We start from the raw sequence: 22546 nt of genomic DNA, 5'->3' as shown, positions 1-22546 counted from the left end.
ATAGATGGTTGACACAGCTGTTTCACTAGTATCACAGATTAATTCATATCTCTATATTACCTTTGGTCAGTCATTCTTAACACCCGTTTCTCCAGTTGCCTTATAAAAGTCCAATATATTAAATGCTGTCTAGTTAAATAAGAACAAAAATCAAAAAGGAGGTTCAGTTATGCCTGAGCTTCATGTAAGGGTGGATTCTCATTTTACATTTTGCATGCTAAGACCAGGGCTCATCAAACGTTTTAGGGCAGGGATTCCTTTGCAAAATAAAATAAATCTAGTTCCCACTCTCACTGCCCAAAATGCCAATTAAAACAGAATGAACTGACTTGCAAATATTATAAACTTGCATTTTATTCACAGTATTATGTTTAACGTGGAGAAAATTATCATGTTAAGAAAAACATTGGCTCATGTCGATTTTGATGGCAGTAACATATCTCAAAAAAGTTGGAGCAGGGCCATTGTTGTTGTTGTTGTTTTTTAAACAACATCTGGGAGATGAGAAGACCAGCTGCTGGACTGTTGGAAAGAATTGAATTGAGGTTGTCTCACACAAGTGACTTAATATGCTATATTTGCTAAGCATTCCCCATCTGCACATGTGCAATTTTATTTAATATTGCAGGATATTTTTCAACTGATGGAAAAATTATTTTCATACCATGTTGAGAACCACTGAGTCAGACAAGACTACACGACTAAAACCTCAAGGGAATGAGAAATGAAAGAATTGCTCCGGTTTGGGGATTTCCCCTCATCTTTCTATCACCTTCTATCAAATGTAATAGAAATCAGTGTAACATACAGACTCAAGGAAGGCAAGGACGTGTGAATGCGCATGCATCCACAGATGCTGGCAGCACCATAGGGCTCAGATTTTGGATGCCTTTTTTTTTCTTTTCTGGGCGCTGATGCCAGAACAGACTGACACGCCTTGTGCATCTCCTCCCATCAACAGGAATAAATCACATTCAGCTTCATCCGTGTCATTAGAAAAACTGCACCACCCAGCCGGCATTACAAATTGGTACTGAATGGGAAGATGGTGAGTAGATAGGGGAAATTTGTAGCCAGCATATTTGCATAATTTTTTTTCTCAATAAGTATCAGGAAATGGATCTGCCCATTTAACCATGAGCGAATTAGTGTTAAATTAGGAATGTTGTCGGATTGCGCGCATGTGCCTTTAACACTGATATCGTCACAATAATCTTAGAGTAAAAAGTGGCGGTGACACCTCAGGGACTCCCCCCTCTTTCTTTCTCTCTCTCTCTCGCTCTCTCTCTCTCTCTGTGTGTGTGTGTGTATCTGTGAATTACTCGTGGATGCAAGAGAGAGATGACGTCACTTTTCCTTGAGCTAACCTAAGCTTACATCACCGCACTAGAATATAAGATGCTGCTTGACCGGGTGAGACCAAAGCACATGCAAATGGAGAAGAAGAAAAAACGGAGAAATTGATGTATTTCCAGGAAATGAAACATCCCGAATATATCAATGAAGCAAAATGATTTATTACAGAAGGACTAGACTGAACAGTCTTTCCCCTTGCAGTAAAGTTTCTAAAAATTACTTTTTCTTCTATAATCCATCCAAAACTGCTCGTATAAATTTCTCTTTTTTAGCATGAAAAATGAAATAAATTCAAAGTCTAATTTCTAGGACTTCAGCAATGAAGTCCTAGAAGGTGAAAGGTGACAGACCTGGGGGGAAATGTGTTAGGACGACAGTACGGCAGCTGATACGGCGATGACGGCGAGATTGTGTAAGATAAGGGTTTTTTTCTAGCTCATATTCCAGTTGTGGACATGGCGACCGCCGCGGGTGCTGTGTAACAGCCCTGCGCACCGGAGCCAACCATTATCAGAGAGAGAGAGAGAGGGGCTATAGAGATGCAAGCAATAGGGGGAGGGGTGGAAAAGGAGAGAGGAGGAGAGCGTGATTGTGTGAGTGTGTGTGGATGGGTGGATAGTAGCTTGCCACAGCCACTGCTAGAGGAGCGCGCACACACATACATGCGGACTCACACACACACTCTGAAGGCTAGTGTGTGAGCCAGCCAGTCAGTCAGTCGGTGTGAGTGTGTGAGCCATGTTGGATGTGAATGAACGGGAGGAGAGATGCTGCTGCCGCGCCGCTCCTAACGCCCAGACCTCCAGCTCCACGGACCACAGCGGGTAGATGCCAACTCTCCAGGCCGACAGAGAGACGGGGGAGCCTGGGGGAAGGTGTCGGGCGGTGCTGGCGGTCCTGGAACTGGCCACATAGCCGGAACGAAGGACAGAGAGAAGTAACGGGGGAGAAGGGAAGGCACACTCGTGAGAGAGAAAGAGAGAATAGACAGAGGTGGAAGAGGGAGAAAGGAGGGGAGACACAGAGAAAGGAGAAGACTAAATGGCTGCACCGCTACCGGGCTTTACCCCGCTCCTGCTCTCATCTCTGGCACTCCACCTGCTTCTCCTCGGCCCTTTGTTCGCCTTCACCCCGGGGACGGTGAATACAGGAGGAGTTTCCAACAGATGGATCCCGGGCCTCTGCTATCGAGACGCCGGTAAAGTGAGCCAGCAGCAACAGCAACACCAGTGCGAGGAGGCAAGGGAGTCGCCGAGGGGCAGCTGGAATCTACGCCCAAGCAGGTGGACCGTGGAGCGGATACAGAGAGAGGGATGCTCGGGAGTGCAGCGCGCGGGAGAGACGCTGAGAGGATATCTGCGCTATGGAGCGAAGGGGAGGCGGAAAGAAGGACCGAAAGGAGTCGGGACGTTTTGGAAGACTGCAGACCGCCCTCCGGCTCCATCGCCACCTACTCTCCAACTCCACCCCGGTATTAGGAGCAGGTTGAACTCCGATGGCGTCGGTGGAGGAGAGAGAGTGGAAAGAGGAAGGCTGGGCAGAAAGGGCGTTGTTTCACCTCCCACTTCACCTGTTTCCACCCCCTCGCTGGTTCAAAACGGTAAAAAACGGGCAGTACAAAGGACTAGAGCGTGCGCGCAACGGTGGCCGGCGTCGCGACCACACCTCGCCAAACGTGGTGCCGCCGGAGCCTTTGTGCACGCCTCTGGCCTGAACGGGGCACCCGGAAGTGGAGGGAGGAGAGGGGGAGAGGTGAGGGAGAGGGCTCCTGAGGTGAAGAGACTGCTTGCTGCATGGTGCTCCCCGACACACTGGCCGTGCCCCTACAAACCACCCCTCTCCGTGGCCAGCACTCCCTCACCTGGCCTCGTCCCAGCTGGTTTCTCTCACTGCATTCATTCTCTTTCTGGATACATTTCACCCCAAGCTGATGCTTCAAACACATTCAAACCTACTTTTACCAACAATCCAGACTGTGTCCGGGCATCTCAATTGGATTGCGTGTGTAATTTTCACAACATTCAGCAACAGCTAGTTTACAGGAACGGCAACAAGGCGAAGCGCTGGGATGGCTCAGTCAGCGTGAACAGGAGGGCTGGTAATTGTTCTCATTTGGGCTGGCATAATGTTATCGATCCCAACAGAAGCAGGGAGAGGGGTGACGATAGCAGTTTGACGGGGTGCATTAGAGAGAATGGAGGAGGGCCGAGAGGTGGGGGAGATGAGGGGAGGGAAGCATACAGGTGTAGCGCGCTGGAGGAGATTAGCAATCTAGGTTGTTGGTTACCTCCTCTCTGTGAAGCAAGGTCTAAGCGTGCCAGAGTTATTCATGAAAGGAAGGAAAGAGAGGTAAATGATGGGAGAGGGGGAGGGATGAGCCACAGCAGCAAACACATTCATTTATCTAATTATCCGGATAATGGTTTGGCTTTTCTGATACTGAAGCTCTCGTGTAGTACTGATAATGAGCTTCAGCGGGGGAAATCAGCACCAGGAACCGAGGGGCAGAGCAGTCAAACCCGGAGAGAGAGCAGGGCGGACAGGGTGGGTCCCAGTGGTGGCTCTGGTTGTTTAGACAGAGAAGAAATGGGGGGTGGATATTTAGCTGAATTTACGACACCCGAGGGAGGCATAGCTCCGAGGAAGCGCCTCATCCAAATTGCCCTCAGCAGCATTATTTCAGAGACGCCCTGCCAGCAGTCCCCATCCAACAAAACCACAGTCCCCCAAAACGCGTCAAAATACTCTGAATACTCTGGCTCTGAAGTTACTGAAACAGCGCCCACTCAAACAGAAACAGACGAGAGCTGGGAAAGTGGGAGACGAGTCACAGCGCTCAGTCTGTCTGCTGGAAAAGTGAGAGCAACTTCAGAGACACAGTCTGCCGGTGACTCAGGCTTTTCCTCGCCTGCTAAGTTTCCCGCTACATCTCCCAGTCACTCTGAAGCAGCAGTGCAGCCTGCAGCAGAGTACCTGTCGCTCGTCTCGGCAGTTAACCTGACCACATGGTCTGCGCGTTCGCTACACTCCCCCCGTGTAGAGGAGCTTTCAGCACGACGGACAGCTCCTCCAGACGCTGAGCGCGTGTTTTTGTGGAGCAAGTCCAACACTAATAATAATAATAATAATAATAATAATGAGGAAGAGGAGAGAGGCGGCGGGGGAAATAGATATGAGTCTGAAATAGAAAATTCGCTGTGGCCTGGTCAAACGCAGTGGGAAAGCGCACAGAGAGCGATGGCTCACCCAGGATGCTCTGGTAGCATTTCCACTGACTGCTCAGCTACCGCGCGCGAGGACGGTGCACATATGCAATTAAAACCCGGTAAGCAAGTGCCACTAGAGCCCGAAGGTGTCGGACAGGCAACGGGGCGGCAGATGGGAGATAAAGGAGAAAGGCAGAGGGAGGAAGAGGGCTTTGAGGGGTCCGCTGTTGCTGTTGCCTCTGTTTGGGGAGGAAAATTACAGGTGGGGGAGGGCCAGAGAGAGGCGCGGCTGATGGGAGGGAGAGAAACAGGGGCAGAGGAGGAGGAGTGGGAGAGGGGAAGGAGAATAACAAAGGCAAGCCAGGCAGAGGAGAATGAGGCAAAGGGAGAGAAGGGTCAGGACAGGGGCAGTAGCACCACCATCACACAGCCAGATAGCAAAATAAGGAAGAAAGAAAGCCAGGGGGATGAAAGCCACCAGGGAGGAGGCAGAGGGGAGGTGGAGGGGAAGGAAAAGAAAAAGCACAGTTCAAGGGGAGAGAGGAGCCTGGAACGACTGATAATCGTAGCAGATGATGATACCTCACAGGGAGAGACTGAGAGAAAGATTTTCATGCCATGGTCTCGCTCGAAACGTGCAGCCAATAGGCATCCCCATTTCTCCCAGTACACCTACCAAGTACATGTGGCTGAAAACCAGCCGCCTGGCACATCAGTGATCATCATGTCCGCCTCAGACCCAGATGGAGGAGATGCAGGCAGGCTGAGCTACACAATGGCTCCGTTGATGAACAGTCGATCATCCGACTACTTCCACATTCACCCAGACACCGGCCTCATCACCTCCACTCAGATTCTTGACCGAGAGCATATGGACCTACATTACTTCCGGGTCACAGCAACTGATCATGGCTCCCCTCGCCTCTCTGGCACCACAATGGTGTCCATCACTGTTTCAGACCGGAATGATCACTCTCCTATATTTGAGCAGTCAGAGTACAGGGAAACGATTAGGGAGAATGTGGAGGAAGGCTATCCCATACTACAGCTGAGAGCGACTGATTCAGACTCCCCATCCAATGCCAATATTCGTTACCGGTTTGTTGGTGATTCAGCTACAATGGCACGGGCGGCCTTTGAGATTGACCCTCGCTCTGGCCTCATTACAACCCGTGGGTCAGTGGACCGGGAAACGAATGAACACTACACCCTGCAGGTGGAAGCCAGCGACCAGGGGAAAGATCCGGGGCCCCGCTCTGCTACCGTTAAAGTTTTCATCACCGTGCTGGATGAAAATGACAATGTGCCACAGTTCAGTGAGAAACGCTATGTGGTGGCAGTGAAGGAGAATGTCAGGCCTCATTCTGAAATTCTCCGTGTCAGCGCCACAGACCGGGACAAAGATAGTAATGCTGTTGTTCACTACAACATCATCAGTGGCAACAGCCGTGGGCAGTTTTCCATTGACAGCGTCACTGGTGAGATCCAGGTGGTGGCACCACTAGACTATGAGGCCGAACGAGAGTACACGCTCCGCGTTCGTGCACAGGACAACGGGCGGCCACCTCTTTCTAACAACACTGGGATTGTCAGCGTCCAAGTGACAGACGTCAACGACAATCCGCCCATCTTTGTCTCCACACCATTTCAGGCATCAGTGCTTGAGAGCGCTCCGATTGGTAGTTCAATCCTCCACATCCAGGCCATTGATACAGATTCTGGTGACAATGCTCGTCTGGAGTACAGGCTAACTGGCACAAGCTCTGACACCCCATTTGTTATCAATGCCGCAACAGGCTGGGTCACCGTAAAGTCTATTCTTGATAGAGAATCTGTGGAGCACTACTTTTTTGGTGTGGAGGCCAGGGATTATGGCATGCCCCCTCTTTCCGCTACAGCCAGTGTGACTATAACAGTGATGGATGTTAATGACAACCGCCCTGAGTTCCTCCAAAAGGAGTACTATGTCAGACTGAACGAGGACGCAGCGGTTGGCACCAGCGTAGTGACTGTCACAGCTGTCGATCGTGACGTCAACAGTGCCGTGACCTACCAGATAACAGGAGGAAACACCAGAAACCGCTTTGCTATCAGCACGGCGGGAGGGGGTGGGCTTCTCTCTCTAGCTCTCCCACTGGACTACAAACAGGAGCGGCGCTACGTTCTCACTGTCACTGCCTCAGACAGAACCCTCCATGACACCTGTCAGGTGCACGTCAACATCACAGACGCCAACACACACCGCCCTGTTTTCCAAAGCGCCCATTACTCTGTTAGTGTGAACGAGGACCAGCCACCTGGAAGCACCATAGTCGTGATCAGTGCCACAGACGACGATGTTGGCGAGAATGCTCGAATCACGTACTTCCTCGAGGACAATATCCCGCAATTTCGCATCGACCCAGCAACAGGAGCCATAACACTCCAGGCAGAGCTTGACTATGAAGACCAGATGACCTACACGTTGGCTATAACAGCCAAAGACAACGGCATACCGCAGAAATCCGACACGACATACGTTGAGGTGAATGTTAATGATGTCAATGACAACGCTCCTCAGTTCCTCAGTCCCAGGTATCAGGGAACAGTGAGTGAAGATGCCCCTTCCTACACCAGTATTCTCCAAATCTCAGCCACCGATCGGGATGCACACGCCAACGGTCGTGTTCAATACACCTTCCAAAACGGTGAGGATGGGGGTGGAGACTTTACCATTGAACCAAAATCTGGGATCGTCCGAAATAGCAGACGTTTGGATCGCGAGAACGTGCCATTCTATGAGCTCACTGCTTACGCTGTTGATCGCGGTGTACCCTCTCAGCAAACTCCTGTCCACATCCAGGTGACAGTCCTCGATGTGAATGACAACGCCCCTGTATTCCCCGCTGATGACTTTGAGGTTTTAGTAAAAGAAAACAGTGCTGTGGGTTCTGTGGTGGCACAGATAACAGCCACCGACCCTGATGAGGGTGCCAATGCTCAGATCATGTACCAAATTGTAGAGGGCAACATCCCAGAGATCTTCCAGATGGACATCTTTTCAGGAGAGCTCACGTCACTCATTGATCTTGACTATGAGACACGCAACGAGTATGTCATTGTGGTCCAGGCCACGTCAGCACCTTTAGTCAGCCGTGCTACTGTCCGAATCCGATTAATGGACCAGAACGACAACAGGCCAACTCTACAAGACTTTCAAATCATTTTCAACAACTTTGTGTCCAATCGGTCCAACAGTTTCCCCACCGGGGTAATAGGGAGGGTACCTGCCCACGATCCTGACGTGTCAGACAGACTGTACTACACCATCGAAAGGGGGAATGAGCTTCACCTGCTGCTCCTGAATCACACCAGCGGAGAGATCCGACTGAGCCGAAAACTGGATAACAACAGGCCGCTGGTGGCTCCCATGCTGATCTCCGTCACGGGTAAGAGACCATGAAGGGAAAAAAGTGAGAGAAGGGAGGGAGGGTGCATGTGTGTGAGTGTGTGTTTGCAGTCAGTTTAGGTTGCTCTGCAGCTTTATTCAGTGTAAAAAATATTGTGACGATAAGGAGTCCAACGCCACAGGTTTGTAAGTGAGTGAGAAAGTGGGATGACAAGGCTGCATGCCACTTGGCTGAGCTCTTTGCATTACTTCTACCTTTTCCTTTTGCGTCTTTCTTTTGTCCTTATCAAAGATACATGTTTTAAAAAGTATTTTTAAGTCTGAAACCCATCCCATGTGCATGTATGCCATGCTGACACAATGATTTACTGGAGACAAAGCCAAAAAAGAGTAGTATAGACAGATAAAAGAGAAATATTGATCGAAATCGAGCTGTTATTCAGGTTACATTTACCTGATAGAATGCGAGATAACAGACTGATGTTGGCCTAACACATTTTCAAAGTGTAGTGAGAAAGACATGTTTTCTGTGTAATGGGGACTTTCTGTGGAAACGAAAACACAACTGAGCAGTGAAAACTTTCAAAGATGGGCTGCTGAGGATAATCTTTAATGTGATGTCATATCTAATTTTTGTATCAGTCACCATGGTTGCCATTTTTCCAGACTGTTGTTAGCGTTTGGCGTAAAACTGGCGTTTTGTTTTAGGCATTTTTCTTGGTAGAATGGGAACTGCGTGTAGTTATAAGCAGAGATCAATATCACAGCACTGCAAACACAGTTTGATTGGCAGGATCCAGGCTAAGTGCAGTCCAAGTTGCCATAGCAATTTTGCACAATTAAAAATCTATCGAGCCGGGAATCGAGAGCGTGCATGACTCTGACAGGAAGAGTCAGATATCCCTGATATCCCATTAAATTGTCTTACTGCTTCGCAAATGTGCTGTCTCTCCTGATGACATATGCCACAGGATCAGCCTCCGTCAGCTTCTCAGCATAACTTGTTCATCACGCAGCCGTGAGATGCGCTGAAGAACGAGATTAAACTGAATTCCTGTTTTGTTTTGTATTTTTCTTAAATTAATATTTTAAGATATTTTTTTCACACTTTGTTGATTGTTTGTGTGTATTTCTCTCTTAGCTTCGGGATAAAAGAATAAAGCCCTTTTAGGGAGGCAGTAAAGATACTGATGTTAATGATCAAAGCCTTTTGAACACAAAGAAAGGGAAGAGGAAAAGAAACGAGTGCAGCATTGTTGTTTTAAGGACCTGGATAGTGCTGTGTTTGTATTCTGTCACAAAACATTAGTAGATGAATGCTGGCTGGGGACTGTGTGTGACCTCCTACCCTATTTACACTGTTCTGATACCAGCAATGATCACGGTTTATACATATTCCACTTGATGTCATTTTGGATGAGCGAGTGAGGGATCCATTGAGCAAAGAAGGAAGTAAGAGGAATGAGTAAATTAAAGCAAACAATCAAGAAATAAGTGATGGAGGAAGTGAAGGGATGAACATGGCTGAGTGAATGAGTCACTCATAGTAGAGCTGTGGGCGTGAGATAACTATATTAAGGATATCTGTTCTCAGTGACATCATACAGGTCCAAGACTAGAAGAAACGATCTGAGCCAGAGCATTTGGAGCAGTCTGAAGCTTCAGCTTGTACACACACTGACCTCAGTATTTATGACTTTGGCCATGTTTAATATTGTAACAACAAAACTCATAATTCACAATATTTGAAATTTAAAACCCAATATTACGTTCTTAACTTACATATGATCATAATAACTGCTCTTTTAATGTAGGATAGACATAATGTCCTAGGCTGAATTGTTATCTCAGTCCGCCCCTGTCACACTCAATTTAAACTGAAGATTAAAAAGAAAAATCATTAAAAAAGGCCGATTGGGTCAATAAATAAGTCACTGAGTAAATGAGCTGGAGTGTGAGCAAAAGTGCAAGTGAACAAAGGAATTAATATGAATTTGCGCGTTTTTAACAAATGAACTAACTTGCGATTAAAGAGGAGCAACGGTGAGTAAGTGAAGAAGTCTGGCAACAAGCAAAACCGCTGAGTGTGTGTGTGTCACAACTGCATGTATGTTTGTATATTTGTGTGCATTCACCCTTGTCTCCATTGGTGTCTCACAGTGTGCGCTCAGCTCGCTTGAACCAGACTTATGGATTCATTTCCAATTTTCTCACTGTGTTTCTCTCACGATGAGCATGATTTGCCCTCTCTCCTCGTTCCTCTCTCTCCCCTCTCTCCATTGCTCCAGGATTTGACAGTTATGAGATTATAATGAAACAACAGTCAGCCAGAGTCAAGCTCGGAGCAAAGCTGTCACTTTCATTGTGTGCTGTGTGTTACCTGTGACTGCCCGTCCCTCCTCTACCCACCGCTTTCTTCTCCTTCTCCTTTTATTCTACCCATCTTTGGGTGGATGAATGAATTCTTCATTTTCATCCTTTGTAATAATTCTTCTGTCCATTTTTGTGGCTTTCCTTACTCAGTTTCTCCCTCTTTCTTTCCCTTCGTCCTCTCTTTTCTTCTTCTTTTCTGTTTCCCTCCTTTCCCTTATTCCATATTCACTCATGTGTTATCCTCTCCTCCTCTTCATTTTTCCTCCTGGCATTCCTCACCTAACTCTCATGGGCTGTTCCTCTTCCATGGTGAAACCCTTTCAGCTCTGCTCTTCACTTCATTTCTCCTCTTTTCAGTTTTCCTCTTTCCCTCCTCCCTCTCCTGGTGCGTGGCTGTGCATGTACTGAATGTGTTGTATACTATCAGCAGGCGTGTGCGAGTGTAGTTTATGTCTGTGCTTCAACAGCTTTTCTTCCTACTCATGCTTGCGCATTATTTGCGTGTGTACAGCACTTCTGTGTGCTTCTGTGTTCATAAGTACGTGTGTGTACTCTCAGGTGGCTCAAAGCATTGCACTTGAGGGTGTATTCATATCTTCTCAATGAATAATATCTATGTACGCCAGAGTTCTGGGACGTCTCTCCTCTCTCTGCCCGTCTTGCTTTCTTACTTCCTCACTCGTCCATACTTTCTTTCCTCGCTGTCTTTGTCTTCCTTTTCCATTTCACTCTCATGCTGTCTTTGACATTTTGTCTCAGTCTGTCGGTTCTCTGGGTAATTCTTGTGTTCGTAGAGATTAAACACACCATTCATGCGCGTGCTGACAACAGTTTAAGGACACACGAACACACATGCATAAAACTGGCTTTAGGGTCAGCTGGTTGTGGCAGCAATAGCACTGTTTGGCACCCCAACAGGATCAGTTCAAGGTGCCCTTGAGCAAAGTAACCCCCACCCCCCAACTGCTCCTGTAGCCAGCAGCAGAGACTGTGCTTGTACTGGCAAACTCCCAGTAGTGAATGTGTGTAGCAGTTTTGATGGCACACCAGAGCTTCACTGGAACAGCAAACTCCAGTCTGAGACAAAGACACCATGGCGTCATCATGTTTGAAGGAGTTTGTTGAATAAAGTAAAACCTCTGATACTTCATAAAATGAATGATGGCTAAATTCTATTTTACTGCTTCAATTTCAGGGTTTTGCTATTTTACAAGTTAATGCTGAAATTACTAAATTATATACTACTTGCACCGTGAAAGCTAAACAATAACCCAAATGAGACTGTAAAGCAAAAAAAACAAAACAAAAACAAAAAAAGGAGTTAGTGATAATTATTGGCATATTTGTCACTGTATACACATTGTATACACTTTAGATTCACTTTAGAAATTAAGGATGTATTGATAGTGATGTATTGACTGCACAGATGTTGTGAGCTGGGGCAGTTTGTGTTGTGGATAGTTGGAGCACTGACATACTCGTATGACATTTACTGTGATTGTGGTACATGGAAGACACACGTGCACTGGCGACTTCATCAGTTACATCAATACTGCTTTATAGTTTTTTGTTGCATGCTTTCAACAAGTTTGAGATGATTTGAGCTTCATGACCCGATGTGTTGTACACTGGATACTCAGGTCAAGAATATGTTGTTGGCCTTTAAACAACAGTCATGTAGTACAAAGGAGCTCAAAGTGTGCCAAGAAAATATCCCCAACACCATTACACCACCAGCCTGCACTTTTAAAACAAGGATGGAAGTATCCGTGCTTTCATGTTGTTTACACAAAATTGTGATTGTGATGTGAATGTTGTAGAAGAAATCAAGATTCATAAAATCAGGCATTATCTGTTCTAAGTCGATAGAGGTTGCTGCCAGTGTGGTCTTCAGCTGCTGTAGCACATCTGCTTCAAGGTTTGCTGTGCTGGGTTCAGAGATGCTCTTCTGCAAACCTTGGTTGTGGTGAGCGGATATTTGAGTAGTGGTTGCCTTCTTATCAGTTTGTAGCAGTTCTTCTCTGACCTCTGGCAGCAACAAGGCATTTTATTCCATAGAACCGCCGCTCCCTGGATGTTCCCTCTTAGTCAGATGACTCTCTGTGAATGTTAGAGATGTCTGTGGAGGAAAATCCCAGCTGATCAGCAGTTTCTGAAATACTCAGTCCAGCCCGTCTGTCACCAACAACCACGTCATGTTCAGAGTCACTTAAATCACTTTTTTCCTCGTTCTGATGCATGGTTTGAACTTTAGCAGGTTATCCCGACCATGTCTATATCCTTAAATGCACTGTGTAGCTGCCACGTGATTGGCTGATTTTTGCATAAATGAGCATTAAAGCAGTTGTACCTAATGAAGTGGCTTTGTGAATGTATAGGAACTTCCACTAAACTGATTTTACCCTGGAGCTTTGTAATGCATGCGTTAGCAACTAACAAACCAAACCCAAATTCGATTACATCAACGTAAACATACATACACGAGTTTAATTTATTTTGTGGTGCATATGGCGTGGTGAATAAACATGTATCATATAAAGTACAGTATAGCAAGCGTACACAGAGGTCAGTGCACAGTGAATTCACTTACTGTACATAGGTCACTGCACCGATGTTAACTATAATCTCACAGATGAGTACACTGATGTTTCACGTGTCAGGCACATTTACATGGAGGTCTGCTGAGAAATCTAAATGCCCCAGAGCATATGCATTTTAATGTTTATTTTTTACTATATTATAATGTGTTTTTACACAGTGTTATAACCCCTGAGGTAAAACAAAAATGGAGTCTACATCATTCATATTTCATCACTATTGTTGATGTCATGGTTGAAATCTGTTCTTGCTGTTCCTATTTTTTTTTTTTTTTGCCTTTTCTATTTTTTCTATTCCACATGTAGCAGGTCTTTTAGAGGAAAATACCCAAATTGTGCTGATGAACAAAATTATTGTTTAAGTAGTTTTCAATGGCATGACATTATTTCATAGTGTTTTATATTTAGATTACATTTACAGCTCACTACACTACTGCCATTCTTCTTCTTCTTCTTTTTAATTCTGCACACAACTATTTCGGTCACTTTTATGTGTCTTCCAGGAATCGAAGTAATAAATATCTTCTTCTATGAGATTGACTGACTCACGAGTATGCCTTGGAGCAAAGCTTTCTAGTGTCACAACCTGGCTCAGAAGGGCCATGACTAAAGGAGGAGGCACGCTGTTTATCAAACGCAGCCAAAAAATAAAGCTTGAAGATCAGAAAAATCTGTTGTGCAGCACCTGCATTAGATTGAAATTGTGTGCGTGTGTGTATCATGAGAGAATGAAAAGACAGAACCATAAAGAAGCACGGCAGAAGAGCCAAAGATGTGCAAACATCAGTTTTATAGACTGGGAACACTGGGTGTCCTCCAAGTGTTTAACCCTGAAGTTTGCCTTCAGACATATTTGGATCATGTCATCTAAATGAGTCATTATGTAGCGTAAAATCAGCTTTATTACCTCCTGCCGTGGTTATCCGATCATGGGAAGCTATGCTGATGTTTTTTGCTAAACCATACACATTACTCGCAAGACACACACGGAGCATGAGCGTGTACAAAATGGGCTCAAACCCATATCATCATGAGTCCATGACATGTACAAAAGCCCATTTACCATCCACACTGTGCTACACATACAGTACATAGCTAACCACAATGTAGCACTTTAGAAAAAACTTCCACCAACCCATTAAAGTCCATTAGATGTCCTCTAAATGTCTCAGTCCGAGCATAAGACTGTGGAGTGTCACATACTTTCTTCTCAGGGCGATGCAGAGCCAGATGGCAGGTTTCTCCGGTGGGTAATTAGTGTCATGTAATCATGACATTAAACCTGTAATCTGGACAGGTTTTCATACTGGCCAGTTTCTGTCCCATGTTTCATATCAGTATGTTTTTAAGCTTTGCTCAGCTCTTAATTATGTCACAATTGCAGATATTGGGAAATACAGGTGGTGACTTGTTTTGACGTAAGACCAGTGTTTGTTTATGAGCATTCGTCTGATTTCATGCAGTGGCTTTTCGCTCAGTGAACGTCAGAGACATTTAGTGGTGGATATTATCTATTTTATGCAAATAAACAGATTAATGAATTGCAGCTGTGTCTGTTCCCCAAGCTTTCATATTTGCAGGATTTGCAGTGAAGGATATTTTAAATGTCAGGTTACTTTGCAGTCATGCAGCTCTACAGGTTTCCACCTGGGATCTGCCCTTTATGAATGAAGTCCACTTGATACATATCTTTCTCTCTCTGCTAAGAGTGTGGTTTGAGTGGCAGAATAACTGCTACAAAACAGCGATAAACAAGGCAGCATTATGCACAGGAGGATTTCCGAGGACATGAAAGAATATTCTGACAGACATTTTTACGGAGTTGAGAGCATTACAAATTCATGCTCCCCGTTGAAAGACTTGCAGCTGCTCTGGGACTCCTCTGTTCCTGAAATCTGCTTTTTACACCTTTTTTTGGCACCTACACTCATTCTGAGCAGCCTAACATGAAAACCTGTCCACTTAAAAACGTCTTATTAAGATACGTCTGTGAAGGTTCTCAGTCATCCAGGTCATCGTAGTCAAAGGAGCTTGCAAAGAAAAGCATCTGAACTTCTTTAAGTTGCTTGAAGATGTTTCACCTCTCATCTGAGAAGCTTCTAAGGTCAATTGGTGGGGAGTCCCAGATTTATTAAGATACCTATTAAGATACCTTCTTATACTGGAGACACATAGTTCTTATCTGTCAATATCTGTCCAGAAAAGAGCTTGAAATAACACAATTTTAAGGCTGAAACTGGTGTAGATTAACCTTTTATAATGGAGGAGCAAAAATCGAATCTTGACATGCAGCCAATTTCTCCAAAACGTCTTGAGCACCCAGTCCTCCACAAGTTTTTTCTTTGAATGCTTGTAACGATTCCTTTTCGCTGAAGAAGAAACATAAAACTCATTAGAAGTTCATCGCGAAACTTCAAGTCTCCTAACCTTTGAGGCATGAAGGAGCCAAGTACTGAATGGCAAGAGGAATCATAAGATTTCATAAACAGCAGGGCTTTTTTATGACCTATTTATGCTCATCTGGGGCTAAAGGAGGATGAGAAAGCACAAACATGCTAGAATTTCGGTGCTATGTTTAGCGTTGACTCATCAATAAATCATTACCGCATTAGGTTTACGACTCTAACAGGATTATTGTAAACAAACAAGATCACTGCAAGGGGAGAAGCTGGACAGTAACCCAGCCTCTCGAGATGCAGAGTTGGATTTAAAAAGGATGTAGCAGGCTGTTTGGTACCACCTTTGGGACAGCTCGGGATTGCTGTCACTTTTTATAGTGGGGGAAATAATTAGTTGATCTCCTGGTGAATCTGTAAGTTTGCAGTCTCTTATTTTTATGCTCATTTCATTTTAATGGAGAGGGACCAAATAGTTAACATTACACAAAAGTTATGAATTGATTTGGATGTCATTGACTAAAATAAGCATTTGATCTCCAAGCCAAACATGACTTAGCACTTGGTGGAGAAACCCTTGCTAGTGAGCACAGTGGTAAGATATTTGTTTGTAGTTGCTCATCAGATTTGTGCACATCTTAGGAGGGATTTTGGTCCACTCCTCTTTACAGAAAGCTCTGATTCCTTCAGGTTTCTTTGCTGCCAGCCGTCAACTTTAAGTCTGTATAGACACTCCTCTGGCTGTATGTTTTAAGTCATTGTCATGCTGAGAGACCCATCTGCAACACTTCAGTGTTCTGCATGAGGAAAGGAGGTTCCTGTCCAACATTTTATGTTAAACTGGCCCCTCAATTTATGCTGTACCTTCAGCATAATGTTTTCACCTCCATGCTTGACTGTTGGGATGGCGTTCTGTAGGAAATACGCAGAATTTGTCTTCCCCCAAACACAAGAGCTCATCTGTGCCAGAATTCTGACTGGGTTGTAGGGGATCAAATACATATTTCACTCAATGACTCAATTAATTTATAACTTTTATATAATGTGTTTTCTCTGGATTTTTGGATGATATTCTGTCTAGAGACTGTTCATTTCTTTGGATGTGAGCAAACTAACAAATTTGTTGCAGTGGGGGATCAAATAATTTTCCCCCCACTGCACATGAACTGAACTGAAATATACTTATGATGGCGTTTCAAATTTGACCTCATACGAACACGTTTGTTATTAATTGGTACTCGGGTGATCAGCTTTGATCACATGGTGCTCCGTAATTGTATCCCTGAATTATTAGCGAAGGAATTGTGAATCACAAGGATATGACACATAATGCTGATCTTGTAAACAGGGTTTTAATTGGTAGTTAGTTGTCACTGCGTTCTCTAATTCTTTGGGCATGTTCAGGTTGGCTGCGTTTTGGATTGGCTCTAATTATCCCTGCAGTAATTTGGATTTGGTCCGGGTATATGTCACACCAACCCACAGAGGTTTATTTGGCATGGATTGTCTTCCATGCCATAATTTAGGATTACATTTTGACTGTATAATTTACGCTTTTCTGTTTTCAGCTTTTCTCTTCTGATTGACGCTGCAGTAACGAGAAAAGACATGACACATGGTGCAATTGGACTAATAAATAGACACAGACACATTTGATTTTTTTTCTTAATTTGATTTCAATCTTACCATATGGAACTTGTCTTTAATGTATTTCTCATACATATTTATTCCATTATCTACTAGAAAATTGTGTTATGTAATGCTTATATGTGTATTTTTGTGGCCCATATTGAATCATAACAAATCTCTGAAATAGAATTTGAAAAGATGAAGTTATACATATAAATTTGGTTTAATTCAGAACAGATGTCCATAACTTGGGGGTTTATTATTGCATGCAACTAACCCTTATGCTAACTAGGTAAGTACCTACACCTGGAGCATTTTTCATTTGCATTTTGCTGGTTAAGCTCCTATCTGTTTCTCCATCTGGAGGTGGGGGTGGATGTTGACTTGCAGAATTATTTGGAAAAAACTGCACAAAAAAGCCAGCAAAAAGCGCTGATATGAACACTACATGATGTTGAAGTTGAAGCAATCACAGGGTCTTCTACTGAGAGCATAGTTTCCACTACCTTTTCTCTTTACGTTAAAAGCCGAGTACCAGTAATTATAATTTAAAGCATTAGTGAGCATTCTCTCTACATGTGTTTCAATGATTGGCGTACATAAGTAAGCGTCACAGTTGTCCTTATTGCTGCCCCTACTGTGCTGAGTGGACCATTACTGCTGCACTATTACACCGCCCCACAGGAGCAATTGTTTGGAAAATTTAAATTTGGGATCTTCTCAGCTGACAGACGGTCCTAACAGTGATAAGAGCAATGAAAAGCTCCAACAGACACACCCAACCTCAGGAGCTGACTTTAATAGGACAGCAACTGTGCAGCCATAATGCTACGTTCCAAAAACAGCAAATTATTTAACATAAAAGCTGCACCGGGCAGTACCCACAAAGCTCTTTTTTACACCCTTCACTTATTCCCACTCAAACATAACCTTTCTGTTTGTTGCACATCTGCGAGAAAGAGCTGAAAAAGATGTGGGATAAATCTGCAGGATGGAGGACGATGGCTGCTGCTACAAACAGCTGCTAACCAATGTCCCGTCTGCATGTCACCGAGGTCACTGCGGATTTCTTTATAAGTACAATAAGCATGAGGGGATGTACAAATGTGATATGGGCTAAAAAGCGAGACGTGCATGTGTATCTGGTTGAATGTAAAGGATTAGAGCTTCTGTTGTTAAAGGGCGGTTTAACCCATCATGCTGCTGATGGTGCTGCGTGAGCTCGTGTGTTTGTGCGTGTTTTTTTCAAGCTGTGTTCCACTTTACACTGAAAATAATGAGTGCCCAGACCTCAGGGGCGGAAAGGCTTTAACAAAGAAACAGAGTGCAGAAATCAGCTGTCAAGCCAACGCCTGCGTGCATGTGATTGGTAATGATGCATACATCCTGTTTTTCACGCCTGTATTATTTTATCAGCATTAATATACGGGCTCCCTCTCTATTTACTGTTTTATTTGTGTGCGAGCGCCACTTTGCCCGTCTGTACTCTCGCGCGCGCCCTGGGAGGCGAGTCATTACATTTAGGTGACTGTGCTTCAGACGTTCTTTCCCGCGCTCTGGTAGCAACTTCAGAGAATTTATGTGTGTTCGAAAAAGGCACCATTTGTTCAGCAGCTACCGCGCCTATTTATTTTCCTGACCTGAGGGCATCTTACGCAGCTTAAAAAGTCCACACAATTTTTTTGTTACTTAGCGTTTCGAAATTTCAGTCTGCCCTTGTATTTTGTTAAGGCTTTCTGAGGAGGGTGAACGTGGAGGAGAGAGAGGAAAAAAGGGCAAACAGAGGGATGTGACAACACAGTGTGAAATGGGATTTAAACCCTTGTGGTTGTGAATACATGGGCTGTGAAGTAATGGGCTGAAGGCACCATGACAGCATTTAGCGTTTCGGAGATGTGGCATATGGCTTTTGTTCAGTGGAAATCCAATTTGAGTGTTTTGGGTGTTGCATGGTTGCTGTAATATATCTCCCCTTTTGGGGTTTTTCTTTTAATCTCAACTCCATTTACAGTATTGGGAGTGCATACAGTTTGAGCCAGACACTTAACAATGGCAGTGCTAATGCCATGTGTGAATGAATTAACCGTGTGCGGATTTGAACGACTAACCTTGCCAGTGTCAGTGTTTGCACGCATAGCCACAATGAAAATAAAGTGAAAAATTTATTTATGTCTGCATATACGTATGCCACAATCCTCCATTCAAATGCGGCCTTTTAAAATGAATATTGAGTGTCCATCTGTAAGACATTAACTTAAGTCACTATATGCTTATGTAACTTAATGGGTGTTTTCTCCATCAGCGGCAATGCGACGATTCTGAATGCAAGAGACATGAATCATATAGTCTAAATACAAAAGAACAGTTTACTTTTACAGCACGTTCAAGTTCTTTAAGACACGTGGTCTAATATCCAGTGACTAAAAGCATCAACAAAATAAATATTACACTACAGTACTGTGCAAAGGTCTCAAGCTGCCCCTCACTTTTTTAATATATGGGTATCAGATGCAGTGACTTATTGAAATGTGCATGAAAGTCAGAACTCTTCTTTGGATGTTTCTGCCTTTTGTTCTGTTTTCTGTCAAGATGATCAGACACCGCTTTAATAATGTTGAGGTCCAAGCTCTTGGAGACCAATCCATGACTGATAGAGTTCTTTTGTGTGTTTTGGTATTCTTTTACTGTGTTTGGGATCATTGTCATTATGAAAAATGAAGCTGTTTTCGGTCAAACACTTTCCCATTATATTGCATTTGGATAAAAACCCGACGATACCTTTCTGTTTTAATTATTCCATCAATTTTGACAAGATCTCCAACACCACTGGCTGAAATGCATCAGCAAACTATGAGAGATCATCCACTGTGTTTTACACATGCCTGTAGACACTCAGTGTTGCATCACTCTCTTGTCTTCCGTGCGTATTGGCAACAATTTAAACCAAATTCATCACTCTATAAGACCCGTATGTGGTTAGTCTTGTCTGATTTGGCATACCTCAGCTTCTTGATTGACAATCTTCCACTGAGATCATTTGATGAGGCTTCAGTGAACGGTAAAAGGATCACCAGAAGGGCCAGATGCTCAGGTCCTGGAGCTCTCAGGTGCTGCGTCACATGTTTGCTGGATTCCTCAAATTTTTTGAGGAATTCTCATTTCAAACAAAAGCAGCCGAAGAAAACTTTGAAAAACCTCCAGCAAGCCTGTAGAACTACAGTATTGCTCAAGACCATGTTAAAAAATTACCAGACTTTTGCACAGTGCACTGTCTCCACATACTAACTCAGTGCAGTCTGTTATACATACTTATATATGCACGATCTGATATTGTCGTGTTGGTGTTGTTCCCAGATCAACATAGTAAATGTTGTTCCAGGATCAACATTGCAAGTGACCAATCAGAATGTTGTGACATCATACTTTTGTGACTTCGGGAAAAACCGCCGTAAAACAAAAAACTGTACTTAAGCTGCGAGAAACCGCCTCTGTCCGCCGATCAACGGACCCTGAGCCTAACCCTTTAATAAACGCTAAGCAGAATTGATATTGTCCTTGCAACATTGGAATTTCATAAATGCATGAATGGCTTGGCACGCCAAAGAATAACGTCACAACAATGTGATTGGTCATTTGCAATGTTGATCCTGGAACAACATAGTAAATGTTGTTCCAGGAACAACACCAACACGACGATATCAGATCATCCCTTATGCCACATACTTATATAAACTATAATATTCCCATTTCTTCACTTTTATATTTTATATTCCCATCGACTTCCACAGGATCACCAAGGCAGCCCTCCAAAACACTTAACGTCCCACTATAAAACTACAAAAGTATGTCACTGATATTTCCATTTGCTTTTCAAAACACCTGCGCGTTTTGTGATCTTTTTTTAAAAAAAATAATGAAGTCCATCCGAGCAGTATCTCCAAACTTTTGGTGATGTGACTGTCCTCTTCAAGGAAAATGCCTGGGCTCTGCTTTGTTGCCTATCCTTCTTCCAAGTATGGCAGCTTTTGAAAATGCTTCTAGGACTGTTTTTTAACTTCAGCTGTGGGTTTCAATTGTACGCTACTTTGCAGACTATTTCCGTCCGGATTTCCAGGAAGCGAGCTTAGGATGCTCTGACATTCAAGATCCTTTGAGTGTGCTATTAGTCAGGCTACCTGGTGCAGTGAGATAGCACTGAACCCCTTCAACCCTTTGAAACGCTGGGGACCCACAAAGCATCTTAGAACCAGAGCACCGATCGGAGACCAGCCTCTCTTTCACGGTGTGTTCATGTTCAGGAATCCATGGGACCACACTGATGATTTCTGATCAGTGTGTTTATTCTTAGAGCCTTTATGCACGCCATCCCCAAACTCTCCACCCTCTTTGAAGTGCAGACACACGAAAGGGGAAAACGTTGGCTCAAAGCCCAAAGGAGCCATGAGAGCTTGCAAACACATCTCCAAGTTGTTATTTACAAAATGCTTTGTTTTCCCATGGTCCGAAAGATGCCAAAATAACCCTCCATTTGTGGCGTTTTCAGTTTGGAGGCTATAAATGTTTCATTGTTTCTATGTGAGCTAAAGTGCTGTGGCGTGAAGACATGGTGATGCATTAGTTATGACTTCCTGGCTTACAGGGGAAGATTACCTTTACTCTCTCACCAACAAATCCTGCTCCGTAACCAAGTGGAAGACACAAAGAGGATCAGTTCAAAATTACACATCAGGGTCGCAGAGTTATGATGCCTGACGTCTTAGAGTTGTGGGAGGAAGTCACTTGTGGTCACGTTTGATAAACTGTTACTTTCACACAGCGGGTTGTGTCTGTTTACACTTTCTTTCTATCTTAAATTGAACTCAACATCAATAGATTCCTTTAGTTGTAGAAGTCAGACTTGAGGTGAAGTCAAGAATTCAGACGTGGCAGAAATATTCTTTGACTCAAGACTCATTTGACTCAAACAGCCCAGATTTCTCACTCATTTATTAGTTGCAACTTTTAGCCAAACTCGAGTTAGGATGCCAGGTCACGTACCTGTATAGAGCTGACCTTACAGAAGGAGGTGATTAGTGAAACAACCTACTCTGTCAGCACACGGGCACGGTTTGCTGTCGTAATTGGTCGTAACAGTTGTGCATGCTGAATTGCTGCTCTTTTCAAGCTCAGTATGTCTGTGTAGAGCGATGCGTGAAGAGCCTCGTGCTAAGTGCATGCTACCCAGATTATTTAAAGTAACGAGAAGAGCCAAATGAAGATGTTTTCTGTGTACATTTATGTGTGTCTGCCAGGTTTAGCGCACTGCATTGTCTGCTGGGGGGTTGATGCTAAAACCTTCAAGACAAACAGGCAGTGGTACTATTGACTGTTTCATTTGAGACTGTTAAATGATTTGTTCAGTTGTCAGATGTTCCTGTTTGAATGCCACTGTTGTCCCCAGTGGGCCAATGAAGGAGGTTCCTAGGAGGCAGTGAAAATATTCAGCGTGTCTGGCAGATGAAATTGTTTTGTTTTTTCCTGTCAGAAAACATTTGAGAATACAGTTTGCAGGAGGCTAACACGATATGACTATTAAACACATAGCAGTATGAAAAAAAAATC

At 44.1% G+C, this 22546-nt stretch overlaps 1 protein-coding gene across 3 annotated transcripts in view; it reads left to right on the top strand.

Moving 5' to 3' along the window:
• The first annotated feature begins 1945 nt into the window (after window positions 1–1945).
• The window catches only part of celsr3 (cadherin, EGF LAG seven-pass G-type receptor 3), a 119935-nt gene continuing 99334 nt past the window's right edge, over window positions 1946–22546 (top strand). For all 3 annotated transcript variants that reach the window (XM_082519644.1, XM_082519645.1, XM_082519643.1), the window contains exon 1: window positions 1946–7990. In XM_082519644.1, coding sequence (XP_082375770.1) covers window positions 2398–7990 — 5593 coding nt within the window. In that variant the 5' untranslated portion in view covers window positions 1946–2397. The remainder of the gene's footprint in view (window positions 7991–22546) is intronic.

This window comes from Aulonocara stuartgranti (assembly GCF_965226115.1).
Source record: "Aulonocara stuartgranti genome assembly, chromosome: 20".
NCBI lineage: Eukaryota > Metazoa > Chordata > Actinopteri > Cichliformes > Cichlidae > Aulonocara > Aulonocara stuartgranti.
This window is presented reverse-complemented; position numbering and strand designations above follow the sequence as displayed.